This window comes from Castor canadensis, chromosome 8 (genome assembly GCF_047511655.1).
Source record: "Castor canadensis chromosome 8, mCasCan1.hap1v2, whole genome shotgun sequence".
Taxonomy (NCBI): Eukaryota; Metazoa; Chordata; class Mammalia; order Rodentia; family Castoridae; genus Castor; species Castor canadensis.
In genome coordinates this window covers 63,408,129-63,425,023 of record NC_133393.1, presented here as the reverse complement: position 1 = coordinate 63,425,023, position 16,895 = coordinate 63,408,129, and the positions used below count along the sequence as shown (strand labels likewise).

The window sequence follows — 16,895 nt, the reverse complement described above, 5'->3', positions numbered from 1 at the left end:
TAAATATTGAGGGAGTACCAAAAGGAGCAAAGAGGAAGCAATCTTGTTTAAAGAAATAATGACAGGGAGAATTCACCAAATTTAGAGAGAGAAATGAACATCCAGATCCATGAATCTCAAGAGCCCAAAGTAGATTAAATATAATACGATCTTAGCTAGCACCAGTGGCACATGCCTATAATCATAGCTACTTGGGAGATCAGGAGGATTTTGGTACCAGGCCAGCCCAGGCGAAATGTTTGTGAGACTCCATCTCCACAATAATCAGAGCAAAATGTAATAGAGTTGTGGCTCATGTGGTAGAGAATCTGCAAGTGCAAAGCCCTGAGTTAGAACCTCAGTTCCACTGAGAGAGAGAGAGAGAGAGAGAGAGAGAGAGAGAGAGAGAGAGAGAGATATCTTTATAGCCAGGCCTGATGGCCCACACCTGTAATCCCATCACTTGAGAGGCTGAGGCAGGAGGGTTGCAAGTTTGAGGCCAGCCTGGGCTACCTAACAATTCCCTATCTTAAGAAGAAGAGGAAGATGAGGGAGAGAAAGAAGAGGAGGAGGGGAGAGAAGGAAGAAAAAGGAGAAGAAAAGATATTCACCAAAACACATTATAATCAATTATCAAAAGTCAAAGACAAAGAGAATTTTGAAAGTATAAAGGCAAAAACAAATATACAAATATATGCAATATGCAAATATAAGGAACCTCTTTAAGAATACCAGCATAATTCTTAGCAAAAACTTGTAAGGCTAGGAGAGAGTGAGCAGATACATTCAAAGTGCTGAGAGAAAAAAAAATTGCCAACCAAGGGTATATGGCAAGCCTGTTTTTCAGAAATGAAGAAAAGATAAGGACTTTTCTAGACAAAAAAAGCTGTGGGAGTTCATCACTACAAGACCTACCTTACAAGAAATACTAAGGAGAGTTTTTCAAGTTGAAATGAAAGGACATTAACAATGTAAAAACATTAAAATCTAAGACTCACTGTAAAAGTGAGAATATAGCCAGATTCAAAATACTCATACTGTAATGATGGTATGCAAATGACATTTAACTCTAATATAAAAATTAAAAGCAAGAAGTATTAAAATAGCATAGCTACAATAAATTTTAATGCATACAATATATAAAAGATGTAAATTGTGATCCCAACAACATAAAATGTGGGGAGAAGCAAAGTTAGAATTTAGAGGATTTTTTTCGGTAGTGGGGTTTGAACTCAGGACCTACACCTTGAGCCACTCCACCAGCCCTTATTGTTTTGTGATGGTTTTTTTTTTTGAAGTAGGGTCTCACAAACTATTTCACTGGACTGGCTTCGAACTGTGATCCTTCTGATATCTACCTCCTGAGTAGCTAGGATTACAGGTGTGAGCCACTGGCACTGGCTTGAGTTTAGAGTTTTTGTGTGTGATAGAAATCAGCTTAAAATGGCCTGTTATAACTATAAAATGTTTATGTAAGTTTCATGTAACCACAAAGGAAAAATCCTGTAGATACAAAAAGAAGGAAATAAAGTATAACCACCCCCAAAAAGAAATTGTATCACAAAGGAAGACAGCAAGAGAGAAACTACAAAACAACTAATTAAACAATAAATGAGTGGCAGAAGTAAGTCCTTAACATACAAAGGGATCAAATTCACCTCTCAAAGACATTCAGTGGCTGCATGGATGAAAGAATAAGATCCAACTCTATGCTGCCTACAAGAGACTCATGTTAACTTTAAGGACTACATGTAGGCTGGCAGCAAATAGATGAAAAACAATATTCCATAAAAATGGTAACCAAAAGAGAACAGGGGTGGCAATACTTAGACAAAATAAGTCTAAAACTAGGACAAGAGGGACTGGAGATGCAGCCCCTGTGGTATAGTGTCTGCCCAGCAAGCATGAAGTCCTGCGTTCAAACCCCAGTACCACCAAAAAAATTGGCAACAGATAAAGAAGGCCATTATATTAATGATAAAGAGGTTATTTTATCAAGAGGATATAATTATAAATATGTACGTCCCCAGCATCAGAGCACCTAGATATATAAAGCTAATTTTGGCGAAATTGAAGGAGCGGATAGCAATGAAATAATAATAGAGATATCAATAACACAGTTTCAACAATAGATAGAGTCATCTAGACAAAAATCAATAAGCAGTGGACATGAACAACACTTTGTACCAAATGGACCAAAGAGACATATACAGAATATTCCATCCAACAGCTGCAGAATACACATCCTTCGCAAGGACAGTTAGAACATTCTGTAGTATAAGTCATATGTCATGCCACGGAGTTACTCTTAAAAAATTTAAAATTGAAATCCTATCAAATAATTTCCTGATCACAGTGGTATGAAATGGTTATTGTTATAGCAAGAAGAAAGTTAGAAAAATCCACAAATATGTGGAAATTAAACAACACACTCCTACATAATCAATGAGTCAAAGACGGAATTTTTTTAAATCCTAAGGTGAATATAAGTAGAAACACAACATACCAAAACTTAATGAGATGCAATAAAAGCAGTTTTAATGGGGAAGTTTGTAGTAATAAGTACATACCTTAAAAAAACTCAAATAACATAGCTTTACACATCCAGGAATTAGTAAAAGAACAACAAAATAAGCCCAACAGTGGCAGAAGGAAGGGAGTGATGCAGAAATAAATGAAATGGACACTGGGGAAGCAATAGAAATTATCAATGAAATTAAGAATTTGAAAAGATAAAATTGATACATCTTTAGGTAGACAAAAAAAAAGAAGACTCATAAAATTATAAGCAGTGACAACACAGATAAATGCAGAGGACATTATGCTACAGAATAATCTACACAGAAGTGAAAATTATCTCACTTAAATGCAGAATGTTAAAGAGGGAGGAGGAGTTGAGTAAACACAGAGAGTAGAAGAGTAGTTACCAGATGCAGAGAGGGGGAGAAAATGGGAAGAAGTAGCTGAAAGAGTACAAACTGGCTTTTAAGTAGAATGAATAAATCTAGCAATCTAAGGTAGGACATGAGAACTGTAGCTGATAATACTGTACACCAATAATTTACTGAGAGTTGATTCTAGATGCTATTAGCACACACACAAGTAACTGGAGAGTATTAGGTATGTAAATTCCTTTGTCTGCAATAATAATTTCATTGTATATATATCAAAACATGTTGTACACCTCAAATATATATAGTAAAAATAAATTTAATTATAAATTAAAGAGGAGATTTTATGACTGATAGCATAGAAAACAAAGGATAAGAGAGTACTTTGAGTAATTATATACACCAGTGAATTGGGTAACCTAGAAGTAATGGATAAATTCTTAGAAGCATACAACCCATCAACACAGAAACATGAAGAAACAGAAAAGCTAAACTAACTAATAGTGGGTAAAGGAGATTGAATCAGTAATAAAGTCTCCCATCAAAGAAAAGCCAGGACCTGAAGGGCTTCACTACTAAATTCTACTGAACATTTAAAGATGATTATAATGCTAATCCTTCTGAAATTCTTCCAAAAAATTGAAGAAGAAGAAGCACTTCTAAACTTATTTTATGGGATCAGCGTTACTCTGATATCAGAGACACCAAATGAAAAGGCCAGTATCTCTCATGAACATAGATGCAAAAATCCTCAACAAAAGTCTAGCAAACTAAATTCCACAACATTTTTTTGGTATTCAAGACTGACCTTGAAATTGAGATAACTCCTGCATCAGCCTCCGAAGAGCTGGAATACAGATATGCAGCACCATATTCCAGATTTCAATAGCATATTAAAAGTATCATACACCATGACTGAGTGGTATTTATCTCTTGGATGCAAGGATGGTTCAATACACAAATCAATAAGTGGGATACCACAATAGCAGAAGAAAGGATAAAAATCATAGGATTATTTCATAGATACAGAAAAGCATTTGAGAAAACTCAACATCTTTTCTTGGTAAAAACTTACAACAAACTAAGCATAGAAGGAATGTAACTATACAAAATAAAGGCCATATATGACAAGCCTGCAGCTAACATCATAAAGAATGGTGAAAGTTTTTTCTGTAAGATCAGGAATGAGACAAAGATACCATTCCTTACAATTTCTGATCAATATAGAATGGGATGTCCTCTCCAGAGCAGTTAGACAGAAAAAGGTATAAAAGGCATCCAAATTGGAAATGAAGAAGTAAAATGACCATTGCAAATAACATCTTATAGAGAGAAAATCCTAAAGACTCAATCAAAACTTTTTAAAATAACAAATTTAGTAAAATTTTAGGATACAAAAATTAACATACAAAAATCAGTAATATTTCTGCCTATTAACAATGAGCTTTCAAGAAAAGAAATCAAGGAAACAATCACATTTATAATACCTACCAAAAATAAAATAAATAAATTTAAAGAAGGTGGTCAAAGATCTACACAATGGAAGCTAAAACATTCAAAGAATTTGAAGATGACACAAATAAATAGAGAGCTATCTAATATTATGGATTAGAAGAATGAGTATTGCTAAAATATCAGTATTACCTAAAGAAACCTAAGATTCAATGTGATCCCTATCAAAATTCCCATGATGTTTTTTTGTGGGGAGTGGAGTATGAGAAGCCTATGAGATCTTGACATAAGCACAGCTGACATATTTGACACAGCTGTGTCAAATAATCTGCAGGCTGAGTCTGGCACAGCCCCAGCTGCAGAAGAGAAGAGGCAAGTGCAGCTATGCCCAATAATCGGCAAGCTGAGTTTGGCATGACCCCAGCCACAGAAGAGGGTGAGGGGAAAATGCAGCACAGCTGTTTTTCCTAAGATGTTTATGTTCAGAGAGTAGTGGTCACAGGTTTCTCTTGTTACAGTGTCACACCCCTCCCTGAGAACTGTTGCTCCACCTCCTTGTTTGCAACTGTATATAAAAGACTCGCTGAAGGAGGACGTGGCTGGGTGGTTGGTTGGTTGGCTGCTTGTGAGGGGCCGGCTGCTTGTGATGCTGCTGGCTGCTGGCTGCTGACAGCTTGCTGGTGTCTGCGAGTCTAAGGACCAAAACTTTAGAAGTTATGCTAGAGATTAGAGGAAACATGGGACAGTGCAAGTCTGAGGACCAAGACTTTTAGAGAGATTAAAGAAAACATGGGCCAATGGAGTCTAAGGACTGAGACTTTAAAGAAAAGAGAAAAGAAGTAAGGCTTCAAAGAATAGAGAAAAGAAGCAAAGTAAAAGAGGAGTAAAAAAGAAGCAACGAGGCTGTTGTGCATCTCCATCTGAGTTCCCAGCACACCCCAACTTCCTGCACGTTTATCTTCTATCTTTTGTCCTTTCTGCATCTCCAGTCACTCCCAGTTAGGTCAGTAGGCAGGGACTCATGAAGCTCTTGAGAGTTCTTCACATAAATAGAAAAAAAAATCCTAAAACTCATACAGAATGATCTAAGAGCCTGAACAGCCAATGCAATCTGGAACAAAAAGAATAAAGCTGAGCTGGGTGCTGGTACTCATGCCTGTAATCCTCACTACTCAGGAGGAAGAGATCAGGAGGATCACGATTCAAGGCCAGCCCAGGCAAAAAGTTCTAGAGACCCTATCTTGAAAATACCCAACACAGAAAATGGCTGGAGGAGTGACTCAAGTGGTAGAGCACCTGCATAGCAAGTAAGAAGTCCTGAGTTCAAACACCAGTATTGCCAAAAAGAAAAAAAGAAACAAAGCCAATACAAGATACTATCCAATTTGAAAATCACCTTAAGGCTGTAGTAATCAAAACAGCATAGTTTTGGCATAAAAAGAGACACAGAAAGACTGGAAATACAGCTCAGTAGTAGAGTACTTGCCTCAGATGCATGAGGCCCTACCTAGTTCATTCCCCAGCACCACAAGCACAAAAATAAAGAAAAGGAAGGATGGAGGTGGAGGGAAGGGAGGAAAAGAGGAAGGAAGGAAAGAAGGGAGAGATGGAGGGAAGGAAGGAAGCAGATACAGAGCAGTGGATCAGAATAGAGAACCCAGAAATAAATACACACATTTATGGCCAACTGATTTTTTTCTATAGTAGCCAAGAACACAAAATGAAAAAAGGATAGTGTCTCTCACAATTGATTCTAGAAAACTGATGTCCACAGGCATAAGAATGTAATTAGACCCTTACATCACACCATGTACAAAAGTCACTTCCAGTGGGATTAAACACTTAAAAGTAGGATGTGAAATTGTAAAATTACTAAAAAAAAATTTTAAGAAAAGCTCCATGACATTGATATGGGCAATGATTTTTGGATCAGGTCCAAAAAGCACAGGCAACAAAAGCAAAAATAGACAAATAGGATTATATCAAAATAAAAAGCTTCTGCAGAGTAAAGGGAACAATCCAACAGAGGGAAAAGATGGCCTACATAATAGGAGAATATATTTACAAATCCTGTATCTGACCAGGTATTAGTATCCAAATATGGGAAACTCAAACCACTTGATAGTAAGAAAACAAATCACTCAATTGAAAAATGGGCAAAGGATTTAGACAGTGATCAAAAGAAGACATCAATGCTCAGCATCACTATCATTCAGGAAATGCAAATCAAAACCACAGTGATTTATCACCTCCAGTCTGCATGTCTTTTGTCAAAAAGGTGAAAAATAGCAAGTGTTGCCAAGGAGGTGGATTAAATGAAGTCACTTTACATACCATTTAGGGGAATGTAAGTTAGTACAGCCATTTTGGAAAACAGTATGGAAGTCCCTCAAAAAATTAAAAATTGAACGTGATCCAATTCCATTACTGAGTATATAGCCAAAGGAAATGAAATCAATATATTAAAGAGATAACTGCACCCCTGTGTTTGTTTCACAATAACCAAAATTGACTTAAATGTCCATCAATGGATGAAAAGATAAAGAAAATGTGGAATGTTATTCAATCATAAAAAAGAAGGAAGTCTATTGTTTTCCACAAAATGAATGAACCGGGAGAACATCCTAAGTGAAGTAACTCAGACACAGAAGGACAGATACTGCATGATCTCATTATATGTGGAATCTAAACCTCAGCCAGGTAGAGTAGAATGTGGTTTTCAGTAGTGAGGTACAGGAAGATGTTGGTGAGAGGGTACAAAGTTTCAGTGAGATAGAGTGAATGAGTTCTGGAGATCTGCTGTATAAAATGATGACTATAATTAATGTACTACAGTTTGCAAATTGCTAGGAGAGTAGATATTAAATGTTCTCTCCACTGAGAAATGGTATGTGAGTAAATACATCGTTTGGATTTCATCATTTTACAATGAATATCTATATCAAAACATCAGGTTGTACACTGTAAATATATATACAGTTTCTATCAGTTATACCTTAGTAAACCTGGCAGGGGTGAGGAACATGAACCACAGAATGAAAGGCTGGCCAGGCTATTTACATTGACTGTCCTGTGGAAAATTCTCAAGACGAAACACCAGTTTTTCCACATTTGTGTTTTCCTACCTAAGTTATTTCATGACTGTTTGGTTTCTTCTTTGATTTTTGGTCAACTGCTTTCTTGGGAATATATAAAGGTTGAGTTATGTTTGTGCCATTCTGTTCTCTGTGTATATGTTTGATTGATTTTGTACCTGGGATGACCTATTATAGTAAAAATGGAAGCTATTTTCTACTTGAAAAGGTTATAGAATGTTGGCAAATCTTTCATTACTCTCAGTTCTGTTGGGTAAGATCTTGATGAGAAACATACTTTTTTTTTTGAGGGCCTATTTTAAACTATGGTTCTGTTGCTTTTTACCATGTACTACATTAAAAGATAAGATGATGTAATTGAGAGCTTTTACCTCAAAACTGAATTTTTCTATTTTCTATGGCGTATTTTTCAGCACTCCATAGTCAAAAATAAGTCTGGCACCTAACAAGTCAGTCTGATTGTGAAAACTCTTAAGATATTCCGTCTTAAGCTTCTTGCTGTATTTTATCAGTAGATTGTTAAGTATTCAGAGGAGAAAATTTCCTTCTAAAATATGTAAGCATAACAAATGTTTTCTGTACACTTTTTTAAAGGGTACAGTCGTCATCCCTTGATGATTCAAGTCTGACAGATCTGATGAAAGATAATCACCCTGTTAACTGCAGGAATGTAAGTACACTTATAAATGGTGATTTTCACAAGAATAAAGAGCAATAAAATTTGCTTCTTGCTGATTATTTCTTTTGAGAAAAGAAGCCATTATGAAAAAATAAATGAACTTTCTGGTGACTCCATGGTTTTCAAGAGGCTGTGTAGTCATGGTTGAGGATGAAGTTGTTAGATGATCAACCTGGGTCCAGGTCCTCAGCACTTACTGCTTCATAACCTTGGGCTTGTTATTTAACTCTCTGTGCCTCCTTTTCCTGCTTTTCACATCAGGGATAAAAATATATCCCCTGGAGGAGTGTGAGAATTTAGGTGACTTAATGTAAAACCCAAAACTCTTAAAACAACAACATACACAGTAAATGCTGAGTGGATGGTACCTATCCTTGTTATTTTAATAGTTCTAATTCAGTGGCTCAAATATGTTCTTGTAGTTTGAAGAAAAAGTTTAAAGTAAGTCACAAGATAAGTACTATATTTAATTCAATTAAAATGCATTGTGACCTATACAAAAACTGAGTAAACCTAGTGCTATCTGGAAAACTAAAATACAATATAATCCTCATATGGCACAGACAATAAAAGTCACTAATGTAGACATGTAAACTAGGGGGTATAAGAATATGGGAGAAAAGAGAAATTATATCTGACCAGGGACAAACAGGAATTCAAAAAAATTCTATAGATAAAGTGCATCAATTTAATAAGAAAATAGGTAAATGATTTCTTATTTTGATGAGCATTATTACATTGTTTGGCATGTAATAGTGAAAGAATGTTTTGGCAGTAGTTTCATAGGAAGTATAGGTTTGCCATCATTTTTGTTAATTGAGATAACTTTGACCCAAAGCATCCATGGTCGTGAATTTTTTCTTCTTAATGAAAAACTTACAGTACAGACTTTCAGTAAAGATTGTTAAGAATGTGGTCTTTGGAGTTATAGTCTTGCTTTGAATCATCAGACCTTACATTCTTTAAGTTTCAGATTCATAACCTGTAATACAGCTGCCTCGCAACATCTGGAAAATAAGATGATACACGTGGAGTGCTTGGCACACAGTATCACAAAATTCAGACTGCCATGTTGATTATGGAGTTGGTGCTGGTGGTGGCAGGCCCATGTCTGATAATTGCTAACTATTTTTTATTACACTCTAGTAGGAAATTTACTAACTGTTCATTTCTCTGTCTTTTTCAGATGTCAAATAAGGAGTTGTTTTTAACCAGTCTTTCTGAAACCAGGGAGCTAAAGGATACCTCTCAAAACCTGGGTACAGATGCTGCCCACAGTCATGAAGCACTCCTTAGTATGTTGTCTTTGGCATCTGCCAGCCATGTCAGTTTTCCAAAAATTCCATCTTCATCACTAAGTTTTCAGGCACAGGAGATTTCTGAAGAAGTAAACAGTTTTAAAACTAAGATTTTCCTATTCAGAATCCTAAATGCAATAATCATATTCCTTATTTTAAATCATATTCCTGACTTTAAAATGTATTTAATGAACCTGTCAAGATTAATTCAGTTATCAATCAAATCAGTTATGGATATTGCTAAATATACACAAGTTAAATAAAAATAAAGTGTTTCTATCTAGGAAAAAAAGCCCATTCCTAGGAATTATCAAGAATTCTTAAAGGATCCAGGTGCCAGTAGCTCACACCTATAATCTTAGCTACTCAGGAGGCGGAGATCAGGAGGATTGTTGTTTGAAGCCAGCCTGGGCAAATATTTCACAAGACCCGGTCTTGAAAATACTTAACACAAAAAAAGGGCTGGCAGAGTGGCTCAAGAAGTAGAGCACCTGCCTGCTTAGCAAGCATGAGGTCCTGAGTTCAAACCCCATATCATCAAAAAAGGTGTGTGTGGGGGGAATTCTTAAAGGATACAAGTCACAAAAAACATAAGATTTAATCACCTATTTTAACAATATTTATACAAAGTCTAAGCCAAGTAAATTGAAATAACAAGGTTTCATACTCCCATAACTGACATTCCTCATCAGAAAGCAAATGTTAAGACAAGCAAAGAACTTGAAGGAACCTGGATATCAGTTTCATATGCAGAATCACATATTAATCATCCCAAATTTTATTATTCTTAGAAAGATATCCAGAAAAATTCTATTAAACTTCACCTGCATTTTAACCTTTAATTTCCAGAACCTCTTCATTTCTCTAACTTAAATTTCAATTCTGCGGTTCTCTTGTTATGGGAAAGCCAGTCCCCTGGCCTCAATGCCAACTCACAAATAATAGCAGCAAGGTTTTTGAGGAAAAGGAAATAAGTTTTTTATTATTCATCAGATGAAGAGGAGGACAGTGAAAGGCAACCTCTCAATGCTATTGTCCTGCTTCTGAGAGAAAATGTCTACTTTTTAAAGGGGAGCTCATGGGCCCAGTTTGGAGGTATCTCAATACCTGACTTCAAACTATATGCAGAACCATTGCAATAAAAACTGCATTGTACTGGCACAAAAACACATGAAGACCAGTGGAACAGAATACCCAAGAGTAAGTCCATACAACTACAAGCCACCTGATTTTTGAAAGAAGGAACCCAAAACATAAAATGGAGAAAAAGACAACTTCTTCAGCAAATGTTGTTGGGAAAACTTGATATCCACATGTAGAAGACTGAAACTAGATCCATGTCTTTCACCCTGTACAAGTGTCAAGTCAAAGTGGACCACAGACCTTAATATTTAAGCCCTGAAACTTTGAAATTAGTGCAGGAAAGAGTAGGGAATACACCGGAACATAAAGGTATAGGCATAACTTCCTAAATAGAACCTAGTGATTCAGCAATGAAAAGGGATTGACAAATGGGACTACATGAAACTAAAAAGCTTCTGCACAACAAAAGAAATGGTCACCAGACTAAAGAGACAGCCCACAGAATGGGAGAAAATCTTTGCCAGCTGTACATCTGACAAGGGATTAATAACCAGAATGTACAGGGAGCTCAAGAAACTAAACTCCCCAAAAAATCAATGACCCAGTGAAAAAATGGGCAAATGAATTGAACAGAAATTTTTCAAAGGAAGAAGTCCAAATGGCCAGAAAACACGTGAATGGCCGAAAAGGAAATGTAAATCAAAACCACACTAAGATTCCACCTCACCATTGTTAGAATAGCTACCATCAAAAACATCATCAACAACAAATGTTGGCGAGGATGTGGAAAAAAAGGAACCCTCATACACTGTTGTAAATTAGTACAACCATATGGAAAACAGTATGGAGACTTCTCAAAAAACTAACAATAGAACTGCCACATGATCCAGCAATACCACTCCCAGGGATATGTCTGAAGGAATGTAAGTCAGGATACAATAAAGACACTTGTACACCCATGTTCATTGGAGCAGCATTCACAATAGCCCAGCTATGGAAACAGCCCAGATGCACTACAACTGATGAATAGATTAAGAAAATGTGGTACACACACACACACACACACACACACACACATAGACAAGAATATTATTCAGCCATAAAGAAGAATGAAAGTTTGTCATTTGCAGGTAAATGGATGGAACTGGAGAACATCCTGCCAAGTAAACCAGGTTCAGAAAAACAAAGGTCACATTTTTCCTCTGATATGTGTAAGATACAAATACAAATATAGACATTATCATATATGCAGAACACGTTTCCAAAAGTGGGACTGTTAGAGGAGAATAAGGGAGGAGAAAAAGAAGAAAAGAATCATAGGAAGTGAGTAATATTGAAATACATCACATCTTTTTAGGAACAAGATAACAAAATGCACTGAAAACTGTTGAACAATACAGAGTAGGGGCAAAAGGTAAGGAAGTAATAGAGGATTTAGTACTGATTAAACTACAATATGTTTGCAGTTAAATACCAAGGCAAAACCCCACTGAACAATGAACAGACAAACAATGAAGGACAGGAATATAAATCAGGTCATATTAAGGGAAGGATAGCAGTGGTGGGGGAGGGCAAAGGATATTAATATGGAACACTAAAACCTGTTGAAGTCATTTTTAAGAAGGGGAGTGGATGGGCTGGTGCAGTGGCTTAAATGGTAGAGCACCTGCCTAGCAAGTGTAAGGCCTTGAATTCAAATTCTAGTACTACTAAAAGAGGGGAAGTAGGGGAAAAGGGAGAATAATGGAGGGGATAAGTCACACTGGAATGTATATGAAGATGTCATATGCAACCCCTATATAATTATCATATACTAATAAAAATAATTTTAAAGTTAAGTCCAGCATGAGCTCACTTGCATGTGAACGCTAAAAACATTTCCACAGAAGTAAAAAATAGAATAGTGGTCACAAGAGAATAGGAAGGGTAGGAGGAGCAGGGATAGAGGGAGGTGGGGTAAAATGCAGTTCTATGGTAAGAATAGGTTCTCGTGTTCTATAATACAGTAGGGTGACTATAATTCAAAATAATTCATCACATATTTTATAAAGAACTAGAAGAGAGGGGTTTGAAGCCCCTCAACGCAGAGAATGGTAAATGTTTAAGGAGAAGGAATTGTTTAATTTTACACATTGGATATATGTATCAAATTATTAATTGTACCCCGTAAATGTGTACAAATATGTGTCATTTAAAAATAAAAATAAATTCATCCAGGAATTTAGCACAATTTTAAGAAAGTATCTTTAAAATGTTTTGATAATGTTCCGTAGCATATATTGCTATTTTATTTGATAATGTCCATTGACTAAAAATTATCATTTTGTTGTCACTGCAAACAATGCTATAATAAACATCTGAGAATATACATCCTTCGTGTTTTTTTTCTATGGGTTATATTCTCAGGATAGGATTGTAGGTCAGAATTATATGTACTTTCAATTAAATAGACATTAGCAGATTGTTTTCCAAAAGTGTTATACTAAGGAATATTTCCTTAAGCAATGTAGAACAGTGGTTGTGTTGACGCATTCTCACCAATAGAGGGGTATGGTTGGTTCCATTTTTACCAGGCTAAATGTCATAAAGTACCATCTGCCTAATTCAACTTACATCTTCTTTTGCTCTTCCATAATTGCTTATTTTTTATTAAAAGTTTTGGTAGCCATTTCATTGTCAACTTATAAAAACTGTGTGTTATGCAATATATATTTGTATTCTGTGTGTCAAGTTATCAAAAACTACTGTTTGTCTTTTGAGAAAAAAAGAAATCTGGTTATTCCTCCCCATATAAGAAATCTTCAAGTTGTGAAACATGACAGTGTTCTCATTTTAGCATTAAACATGAATTTTTCACAAGGCAGATTAAAGTTAAATTTCTCCTTTTGGCTCTCCAAACACACAGCCCCTAACTTCCCACTGTCTGGAAGTCTCTGCCCTTTAGCAGTGTCACTTTGTTTTTTTTTTTTTTTAGCAGTGTCACTTTGGATTAGAAAACTCATAGACTAGCTCACTCTGTGTATCAGATGAATTAAATGCACTTATCTAACAGCAGCTTGTTATAAAAATAAGTGACCCATTTAAAAATATAACCAGGCTTCTTCAGTTTAAGACATAGACTTCATCTTTTAAAAATACATTGCATAGTATTCTAGCCATTTTTGACTATAATAATTTTTAAGCTTCTAGATGTGTGACATGTATGACTTTACAGATCACCTTAACTTACACAGGCCCATGTTTTAATTTCATAGGTGATGGTGCCCAGCTGGATTTCGATGCACTGTGTGACAATGACAACACAGCTATGCTTGCATTCATAAATTACTTAGAAGCAGATGACAGCCTGGGAGACCCCGGGGACATCAGTGACATCCACTGGACATTCTAGCATTTGGTTTTTAACTCTAAGGAATGAGAAATGTGTTAAAGCATTTCATTTACAAAACACTATCTGTTCTTCAGTACTGTATTGATACCTTTTATCTTTTATTAATGCCCTACCAATTTTGTATAGGTTTGCACCTTATTCTCACAGGCATGTGGAGGAAATAAGATGTTTTCTTCCAAAGAGAGTCAATCAGAGTTTACTGCAGCCCCTTACCACTCAGCAAAGCAGCTTAAAACAGATTACTTACCATAGCTTTGCTAAAATATTTCTGACTCAAAACACCACATATATATTGTTTTGGCTTTTTTTGCGGGGGGCAGTACTGGGTGGCTTTTATTTTTGACACAGTTTGTTTTAGTTTGGGGAAATTAATATATTGGCATTTTTCTGTGTGTAAGATTCATTTACAGTAGACTTATGATACAAGTTTATATAATTTGAACATCTCCATTTCTTGAATATTTCCTTTATTGAGGTTAGGGTTATTGGTAAATATTTGAACAGTATAATTTATAGTCATGATAATGACTAATACTGTATTTGATCTCTGTAGAGTTTGACAAGAACATAGCCTGGATGTTTATGGTTGGTCAAGTACATGAAGATGGACTTTAAATGAGATAACTTTCTGTTTAAAACAAAGAAAAAGCCAAAAGGGAAAAGGAAGGATCTTGCACCCTAGATCTGGGTGAACAACCTTTGTACATAAAATTTCATGCAGTCATTACAGATTGAACAGGTTTTCACTGTTAAAAACATGCTTAGTGATAGATTAGTCCAAGAGGAAGAAATAGACCAGGCAGATTAAATGTCTTGTGTAAAGTCACACATTAAACTTAGGGCTTTTTTTAATGTTTAATGTATATAAAGCAGTTTCTTGATACACATTTGCAAAAGCAGTAGTCTCACTGGTTAATGAAGAATTCATTGACCATAATTGTGGCCTTCTAGATTAGTTGGAAATTGTAGTTATTATTGCCTTTAATCAAAAGTAATAGAATAAATGGTAAGTCCAACTTTTTAAATCATGAGGTAATGAGAAATTTAAAAACCAACTTTCTACTTATATTTAAAATTTTAGAGAGCATTTTTAAAACAGTAATCTGATGCAGCTCAAGCTGAGTGTAAGAATTAAGATTATTTAAAATTCGATGTATCTACCTTCTTAGGGATTATGCCTTTTAAATACTTTACACTTTAATAGCTCTTTACAGTTTACCAAATGTATTCCCATATATTCTCTTTTGTGCTTCACAAATAAAAATAAGATAGGCTGGACTCCAAGGTAAGATTCAAATCTACTTTTTTCTCTACATGATGCTACATCTTTGCAGAAAACTTCCTTCTGATCCCTTCACCACAGCAAAGTGTTATTTTGGCCTGGCACGTTATTTCTTTAGGCTGTTGGTGATAAAAATAAACTTTTTGCTGATTATGTTAATAATAAACATCACCAACAGGCAGTGACCAAAAGCAAATGTTTATTTCTGGTGTGAAATTTGTGGTGGCTGAGTAGGTCAGGACATATTAGCTTGCAGTCCTCTTAAGATGATACAGTGACCCAGTGATGTTGGGGGTCAGCATTTTCCTGGGCTGATACTGAGCATTTGAGAGACATCCAGGCTTAGGAGAAGCTGAAGAGACCTGCAAGATGGGGGAATGAGTGTGCTGCAGCCTCCACATTATAGTTAAGTCTAAAGAAGCAGAAAGAACCTGTCTGTTCTCTGAGTCAAGTGGAGAGGTCTGCCTACAGATAGAACTGCATCACCCTCGCCAGTTGAGCTTCACCTTCAGAGTCCACCTAAGGCAGTGGCAGCAGGATAAGTCATCCAGGCAAGATGGCCTCAGAAGTGGGTGGGGCAAACCCTTGTGTTTTGAAAGGCAGATTTCTAGACACAGTGGCAGTTTGTTCTTGTTTTTCTCTTTACAAGAAGAGGGCAGTTCCAAGTATGAGATATTTGATATATTGTAAGAACTTTTGTAAATGCCACAGTGTATCCCCACCTAGCATAATAAAAAAATAAAATTGGAAAAAAAAAAAGAGGGCAGGTCCATAGCCTGGTGGGCAGATAGCCATTTGAATGCTCTGTGTGCATGTTTGCATACTTTTTTGGACCACTCAAATATTTTTCCATGGATCTTGTCCTAAAGCCAGAATCCAGCTCATCCTTGCTTCTGTGTACTATAGTTCCTCCACGTTTAGTGTGTTCTCAGTGCATCCCACCAACAGTTGATCGCTATTAGGACTGACATATTTTTATGGCTTATACCGTATTTTTCTTCTATAAACTAATTTCTTAAATTTTGGCAAGAATAATGATCTACAACATGCATGAGACTATCATAAAAACAGGGTTGGTTTGTTTTTGTAACCCTAAGAATTATCACTAAAATAAAATAATAAAGTGGGAAAAGGATCTAGAATCAGAAGACCCTGTTCAGCCTAAATAGACATGTGTGAGTCAGGCATGCTGATTCAAACTCTGTGCCTCAGTTTCCTCATTTCTAAAAATGGGCCTGATCTCTTAAGTTTTCTTCCAATTCTGTGGTCCTGAGCACAGGATTGTGCACTGGGGTAGACTGGAGCTGGGCTGTCCATTCCCACAGCTGCTCACCACACATGGCTACTGAGCACTTGCAACATGACCACTACACATTGAGACACATGGGAAATGCAAAATGCAATGTAAACAAGACCAAGTTCAAAGGCTTAGTATTACAAAAAAGAATGTGAAGTGCCACATAAATGATTTGATATGGATTATTCAAATAATATCTGGGATACACTGAATTTAAACAATAAATTTAATTTTGTTTTTATACTTTTTTATTTTTTTTGAAACAAGTGCTCACTATCCAGCTCAGGCTGGCCTTAAAACTGCAATCCTCCTGCTTCAGCCTCCCTAGTGCTGAGATTACAGGCTTGTACCACCATGCCTGGCTCTTTTTACTTTCTTTTTGTAGTGATTTGGAATTTGGACTCAGGGCCTCATGTTTGCTAGGCAAATGCTCTACTACTTGAGGCAC

General features: G+C 36.0%; 1 protein-coding gene across 1 annotated transcript in view; it reads left to right on the top strand.

Annotated features, from left to right (window-relative positions):
- The window catches only part of Bmal2 (basic helix-loop-helix ARNT like 2), a 75,901-nt gene extending 60,405 nt beyond the window's left edge, over window positions 1-15,496 (top strand). Inside the window, 3 exon segments of the mRNA XM_074083053.1 lie at window positions 8,012-8,087; window positions 9,283-9,391; window positions 13,732-15,496. Coding sequence (XP_073939154.1) covers window positions 8,012-8,087; window positions 9,283-9,391; window positions 13,732-13,868 — 322 coding nt within the window. The 3' untranslated portion in view covers window positions 13,869-15,496.
- The last annotated feature ends 1,399 nt before the right edge of the window (window positions 15,497-16,895 follow it).